General features: G+C 33.4%; 2 protein-coding genes across 2 annotated transcripts in view; one reads left to right on the top strand and one right to left on the bottom strand.

Annotated features, from left to right (window-relative positions):
- LOC140452096 (uncharacterized) overlaps positions 1–16,459 on the bottom strand; it is a 92,713-nt gene extending 76,254 nt beyond the window's left edge. Inside the window, exon 1 of the mRNA XM_072546160.1 lies at positions 16,200–16,459. Coding sequence (XP_072402261.1) covers positions 16,200–16,340 — 141 coding nt within the window. The 5' untranslated portion in view covers positions 16,341–16,459. The remainder of the gene's footprint in view (positions 1–16,199) is intronic.
- The window catches only part of LOC140452095 (heart- and neural crest derivatives-expressed protein 2-like), a 66,465-nt gene that overhangs the window by 13,875 nt on the left and 32,261 nt on the right, over positions 1–20,329 (top strand). The gene's annotated exons all lie outside the window — the stretch shown is intronic.

The following is a 20,329-nucleotide window of genomic DNA, read 5'->3' as shown; positions in this document are numbered from 1 at the left end:
GAATAAATAGTCATGAGTAAGTCGTGTATGGCCGATACGGAGACGGGTAAGTATCACTTGCTCTCTCCTGTCTTTTATTTTTGGTTTCCAAAGATGTGAATGTTTGTTGACTTCGTATAGCCTTGATGGAGTGTTGTTCCAAGTTTCTTGCCATTTTTGAATTATTTTTTGTTTTAGGTATGGTTTTAAATCGTTTTGTACCAATATATTACTTTCTTCGGACATCGGGTTAGTTGGTGCGTTCTTAGCCAGTTTATCTACAACTTCGTTACCTTCAATTCCTATATGAGAAGGCACCCATAAAAAGTGAACTTGGATGTTCTTATTTGCAATGTTTTTAAGTTCTTTTTTAATTAGAAGTAGAAGGGGGTTGTCACAGTACAATTGAGTCAGTGAGGATAATGAACTTAAAGAATCTGTGATTATTATATATCTTTCTTTGTTTTTGTTTTGTATTAACAATAGTGCTTTTAGGATTGCAAATAATTCAGCCGAAAAGATGGTTGTAATTGATGGCAATTTGAAACTAACTGAGGAGTCTTCCGAATAAATTGCTGCTCCAACTCTGTCTTCATTTTTTGACGCATCGGTGTATACGTTGTAGGTATTGCCATATCTGTTTAATAGTGTATAAAACTTTTGTTTAATGACGGTTGATGTTATCTCTGATTTTCTTAGGCTTGTTAGACTGATGTCGATATCAGGAATAGATATTGTCCATGGTGCTGGGTTGTGGATTGAAGAGGTATCATAGGTTTTTGGAAATTGAAAATTTAATTTGGATAAGTATGATTTTATACGAAAGTAAAAAGGATGATCAATTTGATGTGTTTGTTGGAATTTATTTGTAAATCGATCAGCAAAAACGTTATGCAGTACTGGATTATTTCGGTTTGATGACACTGCCGCTGCATATGTTAGGCTTAGATATTGTCTTCTGAAAGAAAGAGGAAGTTCTCCAGTTTCCCAATAAAGACTTTGAATGGGACTTGTGTAGTGAGCACCTAAAGAAATACGTAGACATCTATTTTGGATAATATCCAGTGACTTCAAATGTGTTTTTTTGGAGGAGTTGTAGACGATGGCTCCATAGTCAAGTTTTGATCGAATGATGGATTTGTAAATAAGTATTAAACTTGAATAATCGGCACCCCAGTTTTTAAAGGCAAGGGATCGTAGTAAATTTATACCAGGTAGACAGGATTTTTTTAGCTGTTGAATATGTGTCTTCCAAGTTAATTTTTTATCAAACGTCATACCCAAAAATCGGATTTCTTCTACATAATCTAGTTTTTGTTCGTGTAGATATAATTCTTTTGTTTGGATTTGATTTCTCTTTGAGAAACATATTGCTTTCGTTTTTGTAGTGTTAAACTGAAGTCCACTTGTAGTTGACCATTTCTCAATGTGTGTTAACGCTTTTTGAATGTGATTGTGAATCGTTGCTATGTTTTTTCCTCTACAGAAAATAACTAGGTCGTCAGCGTATAATCTAGCTTTGACGGGGTTTTCAATTTGTGTTAATATCGAATTTATTGCTACTAAGAATAAAGTTGTGCTTAAATTTGATCCTTGTGGTATACCATTTTGTTGAATTTTTGTTTGAGAATATGTTCCGTCAACTCGAACTTGAAATTGTCTGTTTTCAAGAAAATTTGAAATGTATTTTAATATGTTACCCCTTATTAACCAGCTGCTGAGTGTTTTAATGATTGAATATTTCCAAACTGTATCATATGCTTTGCTTATATCAAAAAATATTCCAACACAATGCTGTTTTATTGCAAATGCTTCGTGGATTTCTGATTCTAAGTCAACGAGATTGTCTAAAGTTGAGCGATGTTTTCGGAAACCACATTGTTCTGGAATAATTAATTTGTTTGCTTCTAAATACCACATAAGCCTATTGTTTATTATCTTTTCTAATATTTTACCTATGCTACATGTGAGTGATATCGGTCGATATGTTTGTGGATCTGATTTTGGTTTAGTTGGTTTTTGAATAGGTATTATGATTGAATTTTTCCATGATTTAGGAAATACGTTTCTGGATAAGATTATATTGTAGATTTTGAGTAGGTGTTCTTTAGATTGAGGGCCTAAATTTTTAAGAAATATAAACGGTATATTGTCGGGTCCAGGACAAGTGTTCTTACAATTCTGAAATACATTTTCTAATTCTTCCTTTGTTATTTGTATATTGAGATCGTTATTGTTTTGATCGTAATATTCTATAGGATTTTTTTCTTTTTTTATTTTGATTTTTAAGAAATTGGAAGTATAATTTAAGTTACTTGAGTTATATTCATAAGTAGATGCTAGTATATTGGATATTTCTTCTGGGCTTTTATAAATAGTGTTATTTTGAGTTAAAAAGTTTATTGATTTATGGGGTTTGGAACAAGACATTTTGTTGACTTTTTTCCATATAGCTGTTATAGGAGTTGAACTATGTATTGTGGTGACATATTCTCTCCAAGAGTCACGTTTGGCTTTTTTAATGGTATACCTAGCGACTGCCCTTAATTTTTTGAATTCTATAGAATTTTCTTGAGTTTTTTGTCGTTTGAATTTATTAAAAGCTTGTTTCGATTGTTTTAATGCTTCTTTGCAGTCATGATTCCACCAAGGTACCGACTGATGTTTGTGATCGTACTTAATTATTCCAACGTACTTTTTTGCTGATTCTGTGATTACGTTTGTCAGAGAGTATATTGTTTTGTCTATATCTGCATTGTCATTTAGGTTTTGCAGGTTGTTTTCAACGTAATTTTGAAATTCTGTCCAATTTGCGCCTTTTAAATTCCATTTTAGTTGTTGCGGGGTAGTTGATTGTAGTTCATTGCTTATTATGATAGGGTAGTGATCACTATCATATAGATCTGGTAACACATCCCACGTAAGAGTATGTGTAATTGATGGTTCACAAATACATAGATCTATACAAGAGCCTTCACCTGTTCTTGTGTCAAAGCGTGTATGTTGTCCGTCGTTAAGAATATTTAGGTTGACTTCTTCTATTATTTTTTCTATTTTTCGACCTAGAGATGTTAGTTTTGCTGAACCCCATAACGGATTATGTGCATTGAAATCTCCAATTATTATCCTTGGAGCAGGTAGTTGATTTAATAAGTTTGAAATTTCTTTTGAATCGGGTTCTTTATTGGGGGGAATGTAAATATTGCAAATTGAAAAAGAAATTGTGTCTGTGACTCTAATTCCAATTGCTTCAATAGTTGTTGTGAGTTTTATCAGTTTAGCGTCAAAGCTATCTTTTATGTAGATTGCTACCCCTCCGCTTGCAATTTTCGAATTTTCTCGATTTCTAAAAAAACAATTGAAATTCTTCAAGTCATGAGCTTTGTTGTTTTTGAAGTGGGTTTCTTGTAAACATATCAGACTAGGTTTATGTTTTGAAATTAGTAATTTTAACATTTCTAAATGGGTGTAATACCCATTTATGTTCCATTGAATTAGAGAGTTGAAAATGATGTGTTATTAATTTTCTATTGATGCGTCGCTTTCTAAGTCTGTTTGAAGGTCTAAGTTGATTTGCTTTAATATTTTATTTTTTATTCGAGTGCATTTGACTTTAATTTTTCGGTCCTTTAGGTAAGGGTATATATTAGTTAATAGATCTGTGACCTCTGCTGTTTCTTCTGTATACATTTTGGTGACACTTAACGGGTCTGGTGAGTTCTCACAGTTTTCAAAAAAGTCTAATAACTGTTTGTAAGTTATAGGGTAGTTGGAATTTGGGTTCTCAAATAAAGGTTTACAGTATCTTAGCATTTCTTCTAGTGTTTTTTGTGGTTTGACATTTTGATCTGATTTTACTTTCTTCTCTTTATTTTTTGGTGTAATAAAAGTAGGTTCCTCTGTAGATGTAGTAGCTGGTGGAGAGACTTGGGAGATTGTGCGTTTGTTTTGTGCTTTCCCTGTGTTTATATGCGTTGCCTTATTTTCTATATCTATTTTTGGGTAGTTTGTTGTTTCTGAGTCTTCTTTGGTTAGCTGCATGTGTGGTTTTTCTTGTTGGCTATTTTGTGGTTGGGTTTCTTGTTGTGTGCTTTCTTCTTTTGATTGTTGTTGTTTAGTGTTTGTCTGGGTTTTTTGAGTTGATAGATTAGTTGTATTTTCAATTGGGTTTATATTTGGAACTGGATTATTTGATGTTGAATTATCTGTTGTAATCGCAGTAGACATTGGACAATTTTTTGTTAAGTGGTTGATTTGTTTACATGTTTGACAAGCTTGGTTATCTAATGAAAGGAAAATTCTGTATGTCGTTTCCTCATATGTGATAAGAAAAGAATCAGGTAAGGGCTGGTTATTTAGTGGAGATATGTATGTTTGGCGTCTGAAACTCAAAATATGTTGGAATTGTGGTGTTGATGTGCCTATTCTTAGGAATGTTATAGGTGACAGAAGATTTATTCCATGTGATTTTAATGCGGATATTAGGACTGAGTGTGGGATTGAGGGACAGACATTGGACAATACTAATCGCTGACTGGGGCTAATTAGTCTACGAGCTTGTAGGAGTTGATGGTTTATTTGAATTTTTTCATTTCTGTTTATGAAATCCTCAGCTAGTTTTTCGTTTGCTAAATAAATACATACTCTATTATTTGATAATTTTGAACAGAAGGATATCTGGGTTGGTTGTATCAGATGACTCAAAGCGGACAAGTAATCATCTAGTTTGGTATTTTCAATTGAATCAAAAATAATTGCTTGTTTTCTTGATGGAAATATATTGGATTGTTGTGTTTGATTGGTTACGAAAGAATATGTAGGTGATCCATTAAATTGATATGATGAGGAGCTGTTTGGTGTATTGTTAGTTGTAGGAATTTCAGATTGAATAGAACTATCCATTTTTAATTATCATTTGTAACTGGAGTACGGTCCTGGCAAACAACCTTCTTAGTCTGCAGTGGAACAGGTTTGGTATAAATACCTGTCCTAGATTTTGTAGGTTATCCAAAATAATATTTGATAATAGTAAAAACTGTTATGTTTAAAGTAACTTACTATCTCTGTTGTGTTTATTTTTGTTATTTCACTGCTGGATCACTAATTAACGAAAATATTTTTAGTATTTCACTAGTTTTTAAATTAATTATGAGAGCTCGATTTAAAACACGTATTAGCTACTATGGTATTTTCAGTTTTCGTTTTTTGATCGTAAATATGACTTCCTTTTCTTTATTCATTCTTCTCAAAACCTCGACATTTGTGACTCTCTCAGTCCATGATATTCTCAGGATTCTGCGATACATCCACAGTTCAAATGCCTCTAATTTTTTGGTATCAATCTTTTTCAACGGCCATGACTCCATTCCGTAGAACAGATCATTTCAAGGCTCAAATCTCTTCCGCAGAACACTCTCTTCATTTTAGTGAATATGGATCTGGCTTTTTCTATTCTTATTTTGATTTCTGCTGAGCTATCGTTGTCTTCATTTATAAAAGTGCCTAAATATTTGTATTTGCTAACTCGATCAATAATTTCATTGTGTAAATATAAATTTTGGATATTTTGTGTTGATTTCGATATTACCATAAATTTAGTTTTCTTTATGTTCAAAGATAGTCCATATTCTTCGCTGCAGTCTGCTATCTTATTCACCAATAACTGTAGTTCTTCAAGTGTTTCTGCGATCAGAACGGTGTCGTCGGCAAATTTCAGATTGTTTAATCTAACACCATTTATTTTAATACCTACGGATTGCTCAAAGAGTATTCTATTCATTACGTCTTCGGAATAAAGATTAAACAGGGTTGGTGACAGTATACACCCTTGTCTCACACCTCGCTTTATTTCAATTTCTTCAGTGGTATTATTATCTACTCTCACTACTGCTTTCTGATTGTAGTACATATTTGCTATTAGTCGGATGTCTCGTTTATCTAAATTCTTTTCTGTCAGGAGTCTGATTAGGTGATCATGCCTCACTTTATCAAAGGCCTTGTTGTAATTTACGAAACACGTGAATACATCTTGATTTATGTCAAGACATCTTTGAGACATAACGTTCAGTGCAAACAACGCCTCTCTTGTTCCAAGTCCATTTCGGAATCCAAACTGGGTATTATTGATGTCCATTTCCAGTTTTCTGTGTACTCTAGAGTGTATAATTTTCAGGAATATTTTCAGTACATGGCTCATCAGACTGTACGGTAATCATTACATTGTTTGGCATTTATCTTTTTTGGTATAATAACAAAGGTGGATAAAAGCCATTCTTGTAGTATTTTTCCTGATGTATAAATGCTATTGAAAAGTTCAACTAAAATGTGAATCGAGTCTTTTTCTATTAGTTTAAGGATTTCCGTTGGTATTTCATCTGGACCTGGGGCTTTACCATTCTTCATTCTTTTTAGTGCGTACATTACTTCCTGTTCCATTATTTCTGGACCTTCGTCTCCTTGTATGTTACTTAGCTCAGATTGTTGTCTATCATCTGCAAAGAGTTCTTCAATATAGTTTTTCCATGTCTTCAACTGTTCTTCTAGTTCTGTTATTATGTTTCCGTTGACATTATACAGGGTATTTGGCTGCTTACGTCTTTGTGTACCAGCAAGTTCTTTCACTTTTTTATGTACATTAAAAATATCATGTTTTGCCTGCAATTGCTCTATTTCTTCACATTTTCTTTTATAAAAATCTTCTTTTGCTATTCTGATTTCTATTTTGATTTCTTTCTGTATTTGTTTATACCTTTGTTCGTTTTTTCCTTTCATTATTCTCCGATTGTCCATGAGAAGAAGGATCTTATCAGTCATCCACCTTTGCTTTATTTTTGCAAAAGAATAAATAGTCGGTATTACGCAATTTTGCAATTAAACAGTTTTCTTAAAATGGAACAGTTGAATGTTTATTATTCAATTGTTTATTCTCACTTGTCCTACAATATAATTCTTTGGGGTAGTGCTGTGAATGCTACAAGAGTGTTTGTCTCCCAGAAAAGGATAATTCAGTTATTTACCATACCGGCATTCATCGACATTACCTACTTTAACAGTACCTTCTATATATATTTTTAAATGTATAATACATGTAAAAGCCAATATAACTACTTTTCATTTAAACTATGATGATCACCAGTACTCAACTAGGCAAAATGACTTCATCGGAGTACCAAAACATAATACAACACGATTTTAAAAATACCAGTATTATATGGCTACAAGATTTTTCAATCATCTTCCCAACAGTATTAAATCTGAAACTAAAATGTGAATAAAGTGAATATCTTGCTGATGTAAATATGGTGGAATTATACCGTATTTGTCTCACTACCACCTACTTTTCATGGGAAGACCAGATTTATGAACAGGCAGATGGAGTAGCAATGGGAAGCCCACTAAGCCCGACCGTAACCAACCTTTTCATGGAGCATCTAGAGAAGAGAGTAATGGAGTCAGTATACAAACCAAGGGTATGGTTTAGATACGTCGATGACACTTTTGTGATTTGGGGTCACGGAGTAGAAAAACTTAACGATTTCCTGTCTTATATAAACACACTACATCCAAATATTCAATCTACGATGGAAACAGAGAAAGATTGACAACTAGCGTTTCTATCGTTACTTTAAAATTTAAAACAAAAAAGATACCTTGATTTCACTAAAATGCACTGAAACTTCTGGGGGCGGAAACAGGATTTATACTATACTCTCTCTGCCACACAAAAAAACTGCATCTCCAAACTGTGAAAAAAAATATCCTGAATCGGCTGCTTAGGGCATTAAGGTTGAAATTGGGACTAAACGCAAACTTCGACTGGGATTCTTAAAAAACAGGAAACTGGAACATTGTGGTTATATTTCAAATTTGTTATACACGCCGTTTAACAAATATCTCAGATCAGATACGGCACACCACAAAAAACAGTGATTGCTCTTACTTTAACAGACACATTACTTTGAGTGTAATTACGTTTTCTTACAAATTTGCCGGTTTTTGACCGACTCAACTAAAACACGTCTGTCTTCAATGGACTATCTTCCAAACCTAAAACTTGAATTCATTTGACCCTCGATATCGGCCGGGGCTACCCGTTTTGCGTCTCACCTCTCCACCGTTTTTTCAAACATCAAACAACCCCAACTTCTTGTTAAATATATCGCAAAACGACCTTGAATCACTTTCAGTTCAAAACTAACACGTACAAATAAATTAAACCAAATATAATCATAAATTCTTTCTGGAGAGTGTGGGATGTGTACACAAAGACACCAAAATCTATATATAGCCCAGGAGCGTACTAGATAATATTTACACTTCCAATATTCGATAATTTTTTAAGGAATTTTCTGCATGCTACAAAGTGTATCGAAAACCTACACACACGGACAGATACCTAAACATACCTAAACAGGAACTCAAATCATCATCCAGGCCAAAAACAAGGTATCATCAAAACTATGGCGGAGAGGGCGAAGAGAATTTGTGAACCACAGCATCTGCAAAGTGAACTTTTTCATATTGAAAAAGCGCTCACCGCTAATGGTTATACCAGAAGAGAAATACATAAAGCGATTAACAACGTTTCTAGAAGAAAGGACGAAGAAACAGCATGTATAGGTAAAGCGTTCTTGCCCTATATATCGGAGGTAACAGACAGAATTGGGCGAATACTTAAAAAAGCCAATGTAAAGACCATTTTCAAGCCTACAAAGAAAATCAAGGACTGTTTAAGATCGGTGAAGGACAAACGCGACCCATTAGCAACGACCGCAGTATACCGAATACCATGCACATGTGGAATGGTATATGTGGGAACCACGAAAAGACACAGTAACACAAGGATAAACGAACATAAAAGCCATTGTCGTTTAGGACATATCGACAAATCTGCCGTTGCCGAACAAGCTTTGGGAAGCGGAGAACATCGGATACTCTTTGAAGAAACTCAGTAGTAAAACATCACAGTACTACCCACGGTTATATCGCGAAGCGGTGGAAATATATAAGCATCCAAATAATTTTAATCGGATACAAGAAGGACTAAAAATTAACAAAACATGGATACCAATATTAAAATCCACAAACACCCTTCCCGCAAAACATGAAAAAAGAAAAGCTACGAATGACGACACTCCCTCACGCCGAAACCAGTGTGAAGGAAGCCGAGTAGAAAATATAAATATGGCCTCCGTAGTACAACCCGGCGTCAGTTTCAGCTTGCAAGCGAAGCAGTTACATCTCCAGAAGATGCCAACCCCTAGTGTTGGCGAAACGTCGAGAACTAATCTCAGACCACAACGGCCTAACAGCACGAACAAACAGCTTAACAAGCTAGATGTACAAAGTACTAAAGTATCACTTAACTTTTGGTAAAAAAACTAGAACATTTTGTCAATTTAAATATTGGTGGTTAGATTTAGATTGACCATAATATCTGTTAGGGTGTACCGTTTTTGAGACTTCTGCGATTACGGTTTAAAGTTAGGGTTTTGGTAAATATATTTAACTTTTTATTTTCAAATTAAAATAATTGTGGGAAACATTTTAATTTGTTTATGTACGGTTTCTAACCATTTCTAAACTTTTTATCAAACATAATTAAATTACAATCGGCATTCCTAATGATCATTAGGCTAATTTGCTTAATGTGTTTAAGATCTTTGAAAGCGGTTATATTATATTTTACCTCTCAAGTACAACAGTTAAAAAGTTTCTGTCATATTGATCTAAATTCAATATGTTGTAATTTAAACGTGTAGTTTCAAGTGACCATCATGCCTAGACGTAAGTTGAATATTGATGAATTAATTGCAAATGTGCATAAATACTTTACCATGGAAAGAGACAATGGTGGACCTTAAAGTCATTATTGTGTACAAATCAACGCGTTTGTGACGCACTCGGGATAAGTGAAAGTAAGCTAAAAACTGTAATGAAGACTGTCAGAGATTCTCAAGAAGATCTTACTGTGACTGAGTATCACGAAGGCAAGAAAACAACTCGTAAACATCCTAGGAGCATTTACTTACCTGATGAAGAGAAATTTGAAATCGTCAAAGAAATGAATAGTGACATCGTCACTAGGCAAAAACTGCATAAATAACTCATATTTTAAAATACATTAAAATAGCATTAGGGTAGGTATAAATTTGTTACAATATTGCAGTTGAATTGATTCTTTGCCAGTGTTGACATTGTATGTTTGGTGGAAATATTTAAAAATGCCTAGACGTGTGTTAGATGTAGATAGTCTAATTTGTAGTGTACATAAGTATTTTACGGATGAAAAAGAAAATGGCGGTCCTTTAAAATCGGTAATGTCTGTTCATCAACGCGTATGTGATGCTCTAGGAATTAGTGAAACCAAACTAAGAGGAGTATTACAAAATCGCAATAATGAATGGCCGAAAGAAGATCACCGAAAAACTCGCCTATCATTGAAAACGAAAGATATTCCAGATGGAAAAAAATTTGAAATTCGTGATACCATTTATCGAATGCGAGCCAACAAGGAACATACATACGTGACCTTAAATACAATTCTCTCGGAATTAAAAGATAGAAAATTTGACGAAATTGGCAGAACAAGTCTATGGCAAGTGATACATAATTTGGGTTTCAAATTTCAAAAGGAGGATAACAGAAAAGCCCTTTGTGAAAGAAGTTCTGTTGTGCATAAAAGAATTAACTTTCTAAGAAAATATTCTAAATTAAAAGAAGAAAGGGCAAATTTTATATATTTAGACGAAACATGGATATTTTCTAGGGGTGCAACCAAGAAAATATGGCAAGATGATAACGTAAAGTCTATCAAACATACTGATGGAGAAGGGAAGCGACACATAATTTTACATGCTGGAGGGAAATCGGGTTTTATAGAAGCTGCTGATTTAATATTTTCATATAAATCAAAATCAAGTGACTATCACGATAATATGAACACAGAAATGTTTGTAAAATGGTTACATGAAAAACTTCTCCCAGGTTTAAGTGAGCCCAGCGTAATTATTTTAGACAATGCACCTTACCATTCTGAAGTATTAAACAAAAGTCCAACGAATTCTTGGACTGTTAATAAAATTAAAGAATGGTTGACAAAGGAACATATACCATTTACACAACATATTTTAAAATCAGAATTATTACGCTTGGCAAATATCCACGCAAAACCAAAAACCTTTGTTGTGGATCAGATTATTGAAAGTTACGGTCATCAAGTTTTACGTCTGCCACCGTATCATTGCCAGTTTAATCCCATCGAATATATATGGGGAATAGCAAAACAATATTATGACAACCATATTGGGCCTAACGGTTATAGCGACGACGCAGTTCGGGAAACTTGGCGAAAGGCACTTTCAATTGTAACTCCAGAAGAGTGGTGCAACTGTATATTCAAGTGCAAGAAACTAATAGAAGATTGGTGGACTCGTGAAAATAAAATAAACGAAATAAGTCCAATCATAATAACAATTAATGGTGATGACAGTGATGATGATGACGATTATGATATTTTTGATAATAATGACTGATTTTCATTTTTGTTGGCAAGTTAAATTTTTTTATTTTTAAAAATTGAAATTGATTATATTTCATCAATATGAATCATTAAAACAAAAATCTTTTAATTTCTATAAATATTTTTACGTTGCAAACATAATTCAAATACTTGTATACTTAACTTTAATTACCAAATCATTCGGATAATAATAAAAGTGCAGTTTTTGCAGGACATGCGGGACGTCCCGCTGGACAAAGTCCCGTCCTGCAGAAAAATTGATGTCTCGTTCCGGTCCCCTCCCGCAACAAAAATCGCTGTCCCTTCCCGAAACTGCGAGATAAAATGCAGGACGGGACGTCCCGCGTGCATCCCAATTTGATTCCGTGTATGCAGAAAAGAGGAAGAAGTTTTAGCTAGACAGTTTTAACAAAAGAATATCAGGGATATTTTAGTTTTATTTCTTTGTTTTGATTTTTCATTCTGTGTTTTAGTTTCAAGAATTATTCAGAAAGTTTGAAAGTGAAAGAAATATATCCTTGATACCAGATTTCCTTTCATTGCTTACTACAATACATTTTTAGTCCAAAATCGCAGCTCTAAAATTTTACTCTTCCCTGATAGAAGAATAAGAAAAAAATGGTACGATATTAGGGCACTCCCCTCTACATTTTCATTATATATGCACCGTTCTACATTGTTTTTATTACAAAGAAGTGTCACGTATTTATCAGTTAAAACAATAAATGGTGTGTTAAACAAGTTTTCTTTACTATATCATATTATCGTTTTTCTCCATATTTTGCTTTATTTTTGAGTCCATATAAACGGTTTTCATGGGAAACATAAAATATTTAATAAAATAAATGGTGACATTAAACGCCAGTGTTTATTATTCTAAATTTATAAGGCTAGAACACACCATTTGTTACACAAATGTCTAGCGATTGTGTACGTTATTAACATAATAGAAGGAAGCAAAGAACCTTATTTAATTAGAAAATTTGTTTTGGATTTTATACAGTGTGCACTAGAACCAAGGAATTGTTCAAAAATAAATTTTTAGCAACACATAATTGAGAATTAAATGGGTTCAATTTGTATTTATTTTTTAGTCACAGTATACAAGAAAGGAATTTATATGTTATTGTTTTGAAAATATTTTCCGGTAATATATTCCACTTTTAACAATACTTTAGCTGTTTATAAGAATATACTAGCGATAATGGGGAAAATATCAAAGCTTTTCCGAGTATATTAAAAAAATTGTCTTAATATTGTATTGTATTGTTGTTCATTGTATTTTGCACAATTTAAGCATTTATGTAACATTTAATCGAACAGCTTCATACAGTTTTAAATTTTATATCGAAAAGCTAAAGCTTTGAATCGGACGGCAAGGAATCTATATACCCACCTATTGTTTGTAGATTTAGGGAAGGCATACGATACGGTACCTTTGAACAAACTGTTTCAAACATTGACGAAAGTAGGTCTCAGTAGAGAGTAAGTGGATGCTATCGCAAATACGAGGCATGTTTTTTAAGAAAGTACCGTTTTGCGATTCCGGTATTTTGAATCTCGGTATTCCGCAGCCGCAGCGCTACGGTCGGCGTTCCGCGCATGAGCGCTGGTTACCTACATCTCTTGTCTACGCACTGACGCCATTACAGTCTGATTCTTCATTATATACTTGTTTACTCCAGTGTTTAAGATGCCTCCAACAATCGTGAGTCACGCTGATTGTGAAGTACGGGCCGTTATACGATTTCTTAGTGCTAAAGGCGTAAAACCGATCGATATTCATCGTGAGATCGTTGAAGTTTACGGACAAAACATTATGAGTGATGGAATGGTAAGGAAATGGGTGAGAGCATTTAAAGATAACCGCACAATTGTGCATGATGAAGAACGGAGTGGGCGTCCTTCGGTCGTTAATGAAAATTTGGTGCAGAAAGTGGACGAAAAGGTGAGAGAAAACAGACGCTTTACAATTTCATCATTGCCCGACTGCTTTCCTCAGTATTCTCGTAGTGTTTTGTATCGCATTGTTACCGAGAACTTGAATTACCGGAAATTGTGTTCATGTTGGGTTCCAAAAATGTTGACGGATTTGCACAAAACCCAACGTTTAGGCAGTGCATTGACTTTCCTTGAGCGGTACCACAGTGAAGGTGAAGATTTTTTAGACCAAATTGTTACTGGTGACGAAACGTGGGTGGCCTACGTTACACCAGAATCGAAACAACAATCCATGGAATGGAGACATTCATCATCACCCAAAAGAGTGAAGTTTAAGCAAACAATTTCTGCCCGGAAAATCATGTGACAGTTTTTTGGGACAGAAAAGGAGTATTGCCAGTGGAGTTTCTGCCTCGTAATGAGACAATCAATGCAGCGTCTTATTGTGAGACATTGAAAAATCTGCGTCGTGCAATCCAGAACAAAAGACGTGGCAAGTTGAGTAAGGGTATCGTTTTGCTGCATGACAATGCCCGTCCACATGTGGCTAATCAGACCAAAGATCTCATCAAATCATTTAAATGGGTAACTCTAGATCATCCTCCATACAGCCCTGATCTGGCGCCCAGCGACTACCATTTGTTCCAGCACTTGAATAAACACCTGGGCGGTCAGCGTCTTCAAGACGATAACGAAGTCAAAACATTTGTGATGCAGTGGTTAACAAGTCAGGCGGCAGAATTTTATCAGGATGGTATTCAAAAACTGGTGCCACGTTATGACAAGTGCCTTAATATTCACGGAAATTATGTAGAAAAGTAGATTAAGGTACAGGCTTTCATGTAAAAATAAAATTTACTGCCATATCTTTGCACGTCTTTTTTTAATTCCAAAACGGTAGGTACTTACTTAAAAAACACGCCTCGTATATACAAAAATTCAAGAAGTGTCGTTAAAGAAGGAAACTTTATATCTAAATTATTTCCAATAACAAAGGGGCTTAAACAAGGATGTTGTCTATCTCCGACCTTATTTAAAATATATATTGAATCATCGCTAGAGCAGTGGAGGAAACAAGTATCCGGAATGGGAATAGACATAGGTGGTGGTAAATGTCTAACAACTTTATTTTTCGCAGATGATCAGGTAGTCGTAGCGAATGATGGAAGACATGGATTACGTGTTTGGAGAACTAAAAAAAGAATATGAAAAATGGGGCCTCAATATGAATATGTCAACGACAGAGTATCTTAAAATCGGAGATGATGAAGAAGATCCAGAGTTAGAAATTAGAAACACAAAAACATGTAATGAATATAAATATCTCGGATCTATAATATCTAAAGAAATCACTACCAAATGAGACATCGAAAACAGAATGCAGCAGGGAAAAAAAGCGGTAAACATTCTCAACTCTATACTATGGTGTAAAGATATTACACAAGAAACGAAATTGACAATCGAACCTTGGTAGAGCTTATTATGACTTATGAGGCAGAAGTTTGGCAGATCACGCAAAAAGATAGAAAAAGAATAGTAGTAGAAATAGATTTTCTAAGAAGAGCGTGTGGTGTATCCAAAAAAGATCATATCAGGAATGAAGATATTAGAAGGAGGACAAATACTGTATATTCCAGTGTAGACAGAATTGAAACGAGACAACTAGTATGGTATGGTCACGTGAAGCGAATGAATGAAGATAGATGGCCAAAGAAAGCCTTAAATTACATACTACAATAAAGTAGAAGAAGGAGAAAGCCTTCAGTTGCCTAGGAAGAAAATTTACGGCACATAATGAGAGATAGAGCCATCAAAGAAGATGGATGGACAGAAAACGATGGCGGTCGAAATGCGAGAGGCGGCAGAGGCTGTAGGAACCTCGCTTATATACATATATATATATATATATATATATATATATATATATATATATATATATATATATATATATATATATATATATATATATATTTATTTATTTTGTAACTTAAGTGTGTTAGCATATGAAGAATTAGTATTGCGCTTTGCTTCGGAAAAAGTTAAAGTATCTTCAGCCATTTTTTTTAATTGGGTATTGTTTTATATGAACTGAGCAGTCTTTTGAAATAGATCTATGAGTATTAGTTTTGCAATAAATACAACAGCTTGTGGTTCGCGACATGAATGAGACTCTTCCCTTTCTTTATCACAGTTTATAGAATGTTTTGTTACGCTATGAAATTGTTCGGCCGTATTTCAAACACTGAAAACATTGCATCACTATGAAAATATATGGTTCTATTAGACATGAGACTGAGTTAATGAAAATATTGATGGTAAAATATTTCCCTCAAATGTAACAATTACCGTTTGTCTAGGCACCAAAACTGTTTCACCATTAGACACGATTTTTGTTTCACTCTCTGAACGTCAGTGATTGCTACATGAGATGCTGTTCGTCAAAAATAGTATCAACATGTTTAATTATACCTGTTCCAAATAAGAGATTATTAGGTATAAATGCTTTTAAATTTTCTTTTTCAAGGTTTTGATTACTAATTAGTTTATTACTATCTTTGACAGATTTTAATTATAATCTAATTCTGTTGTTCCCTACCCTGTCATTAAAATATTTTTAATGCAAAGTTTTTTATGAAGAATGTGACCCACTGACATAGGATTTAAATTGTCAATGTTTTAGTCATTTACCTTTTCAATGAAAACATAATATATACAAACTCCGAATAAATATGAGATTTTTGCAAATTAAAGACCTTACTTTTTTGCTGGTTGATTTGAACTGAACTGCTGTTTGTATTGCTGTCGTTTTAACGTTGTTGTTGGGATCGAGGATTTCGGTGATAGAACTTTGTGTTTCATTTTCTTGTGTCCCCTTCACTGGGAGAGGTTCGTTGATCATTGTTGATAACTCACAAAAACTATTCAATAGTGTTTAATGAGCAAATATGTAAAATTAATCGGACTATAATAATGTATTTTAACCACACTACGCAAAAAATCTAGAGGCACTAATAATTACGTGTTGACAGCTCGAGTATCGCAGGTGTACTGCTTTGTCCTCTTGTATTCTCAAATATGTACATACGTTGCCGTTTATAATTGAAAATTTATGTATTCTCAACTTACCCACCCAAGAATATGGCTAACTCGTGATTCTATTACTAGACCGAGGAAATAAGATTTCTCTCGTGACTGTAACTAATTCTGATATCTGACAATTTTTTTAGTTATTATAGGCCTAGATAAAGCAAACCTGTATGTTTTCCGCATAAATTTCGGCGTCTTTTTTTAATTATTACCAATTTAGTGTAAAAAATGCCATTTTTTCGATGTTTTGCTTACCATTGAAAAGCTTATTGAAAAGGGTAAAATTACAAAACTTTGTCTATTAAAACATAAAAAAGCTGTAAAATAGCAATTTCTAAAAGTTGTAAAATTAATTTGTTGTTTCAAAAATTAATAAGGCAAAAACGTTATTTGTTTATAACTTTTGTAAAAAAACAATCTGCGCATTTGTTATTCTGCGCAAAGTTGGGTATTGTGGTCCTTAACAAACCTTCAACATTTTAAATCGATCCATTAATTAGTTTAAAGTTTATTCTATTTGTTTATCCCGGAGACCTTTTTTTTGCAGCAAATAAAAGTTTAAACTAAAGTCATTTTACCCTATGATGGCCGATATGCAATTAAGACATGATCAGTGGGCCTTAAACAGTGGGTCGTTAATATTTAATTCCGATTGCTTGAAAAGAAAAATATTGAATTTCCTGTATTTTATATTCAGTAATAATATGGATTTTATTGTATCAAAGGCAAAATGAATATAATATGTATATAGTTTTGCGTAGAATGAAAATTATACGAATGGTTTTGCATGTAGTAAAATTGGAAAATACTTTCCAAGTTGCTGATGTCCAAATTTGAATAAAATACATCCAAGCCTTTCCACTTCCGTGTTTTCAACAAAACAAAAGATTTAAGCACGTGTAGTCCAGTAATGAATACCAAAGCTATTGAGAGTATGCAATCCAGTAATTAGACTGAAGGTACTTTATCGTTTAACTAAAACACACCACAAAGTCCGAATTGAATTCCCTAAACACTTTTTTTTTACTTCTTTTTAGCAAACGATTTGTCCTATTCACTGTCTGATATTTCACTATCAGAGTCGTCACTATCTGAATTGTCTATCCGAATAATTAGAGGCCGGATCTCATTTATAACTTGCTCGGTTTGAAAAGACTGAACGATTATGTCTTCCGTATGTCTAATACAATTTTGCCATTGTTCTGCCTTTATTTGTTCTAGCGATTCTTTCCATAAACTAAGAACGTTAGCGTCATCTGGTGTTTTGGATGCATGTTTATCATAAAAATTTTTGGCTATACCCCAAACTAACTCAATTGCACTATAGTGGCAATGGTAGGGCGGAAGTCGAAGAACTTCATGGCCATATTTAAGAGCCATTTCGTCAGTAACAAATTTCTTTTGAATATTGTGCTCTCCACACCTTTGAAGTAAATGGACTTTTAAAAATATGTCACTGTGATAAATTTTCTTTTCTGTCAACCACAACTTTATTTCCTCTTTTATTCAGCTGCTTGAAGGAAATCTCTCTTCTACTCTTGAGTGGTAGGATGCATTATCCCACACTGTTATGCATGGTCGCTCCAATTTTTTTAACAAATTTTCTTCAAATCATTCTTCAAAAATATTTACATCCATATTTCCATGGTAATCACCTGTATTCTTTGTGGACGAAAAAATTAAACTAGCGTCAGAAATAAAACCCTCATCATTTCCAGCATGCAGTATAATGTAGCGTTTACCATTACCGGAACGACTAGAAGAATAACATTTCGTGGTGCCATCTTGCCAGGATGATTTTGACATATTTCCTTTAGCGAAAATCTAAGTTTCATCTAAAAATACAACTTGCCTCCGGCTATCAGACGTTTTATTGTTCATGTATTTTTTTTTTAAATTCCACCGTTTTGAAGCAACATTAGAGAGTTTACACAATACTATTATTTGTCTTTTTATGTCGAAAACCTAAATGTTTAAGCACTCTCCACAAACTAATATCACACAGTTCCTTGTCTTTTATTTTTTGTAACACAGCACTAATTGTTACATGTTCTTTGGCTTTTTATGTATTATATATAATATTTTTAATTGCAAGTTTAATTGACTGGTGCAAATCTAAAGGTTTTGGATGTCGACGATTTCTCTTGCTCACTTTATTTATTTCATCCTAATTCATGTTATTAATTCTTCGGAATGTCCTCTCTGAGGTACCGCAAACATCGCATGTGCGTTTCTGAACTGCTATAACAGATGTCAATGGAGCCATATTATTTTTTTCGAAATTGAAATAACTTTCGACTTTCAGAACTAAACGCCGTTCTTCTGGAGATAACACTCTACGTTTCGACTATATTTTATTTTCTTCCAAATTACTCATTTTACTTTAAAGTACCGCTTCACTACACTACTATAGAAAAATAGGTACTTATATACAACTACTACACCCTAAAAAGGACGAGGGTTGTACAACAGACGAAACAATCGAAGTAATCTAGTGATATTATCGTTATAATTTTAATATTTTTCTAAGTAAGAAGTAGTGTTATATAGTAGCATTGTTTAAAAAAGACTCATTCTTTTTTAAACAATGATGGTAGTGTTGTGTTAATAGGTAAATACAAAGTTTGAGAAGACATTATTCAAATATCTTTTCTAAGAAATATATGGCCGGAGTGAATTTACCTATGCCCCTTTTCTGTGGGGTATCAAAATCTGACCGCGGGAGCGAACTAGTATACACCCACTTTAAATATAAATTATCCTTAGCACGGTAGTATTTTTTTCAGAAAAAAATCATTAAACAAGTAGGTGAAAGAAATTTACGTTAAATATCATTATGCAAGAACACTATTTATTAAAAAAATGTAACAAAATATGCAAAACTGTGAACAACGGGTTAATGACACACCTAAATTTTATATATTTATTTATATTTATTTTATACCTAAAATTTAGCAAAGTGTTAAACATTATGGAGAATACCAGTGCAGTTTACTGTGCCTTTTACTACAACGAAAGATTTTCTGCGATTTCCATTAATCGTTTAGACGTGTAGGTTGGTTGAATCTACTGTAGTTTCTATCCTGTTCCTTTTAGATAGTCTATAAACATTACCAGTTTGTTGTGCAAGAGGGTGCAAGTACAAGAAAAATCATTAGAATATAACAAACCGAATATATAAAGAAAACCTTTCTTTTGCAAGTATTTAAAAACATAAAAATAGCTTATTTAACCAAAATTGTTCAAAGGAAAACGTATATCCCTATGCTATAACAAAAGACATGCGTCATCATGAAGTAGACCGCGAATGTGTTTGAAATTTTCTGAAATGTTTATTTATCAAATTTTATGAACTCTATAGAGTAAACCAGTATAGTAATCGAGTTATTTTTGTCAAAAGTCTTATCTAAATATACTGAAGAGTTGTAGTTTTTACCTTCATGTTAGATAGATAAATTTTCCAGTGGCTTGCACTCTAATAACATTTAAATTATAAATATTGTGAAAAGGAAGTTTTGTATATTTCTACAAAATTGTAGAATTTAATTCGACGCCATAATATTTATGATTTAATTGAGTTGTGGTTTAAAAAGGAGTTTTCAACAATAATTTAAATTGGATTGGAACCTAATTATTCTTAAGAACAATCTTATTGTGGTCTAAGTATGATCTTTCTTATTTTACTTCTACTTTAAAAACTTTTGTCCATTTCTGTCCATTGCGTACATTTTGTTTGTGTTTCAATTATCTTCTTCTCAGAGTGCCGTCTCTCTACGGAGGTTGGCAATCATAATGGCTATT

This window comes from Diabrotica undecimpunctata, chromosome 10 (genome assembly GCF_040954645.1).
Source record: "Diabrotica undecimpunctata isolate CICGRU chromosome 10, icDiaUnde3, whole genome shotgun sequence".
Classification (NCBI taxonomy): Eukaryota; Metazoa; Arthropoda; class Insecta; order Coleoptera; family Chrysomelidae; genus Diabrotica; species Diabrotica undecimpunctata.
Note: the sequence above shows the minus strand (reverse complement) of the source record. Positions and strands in the feature narration are given on the sequence as shown.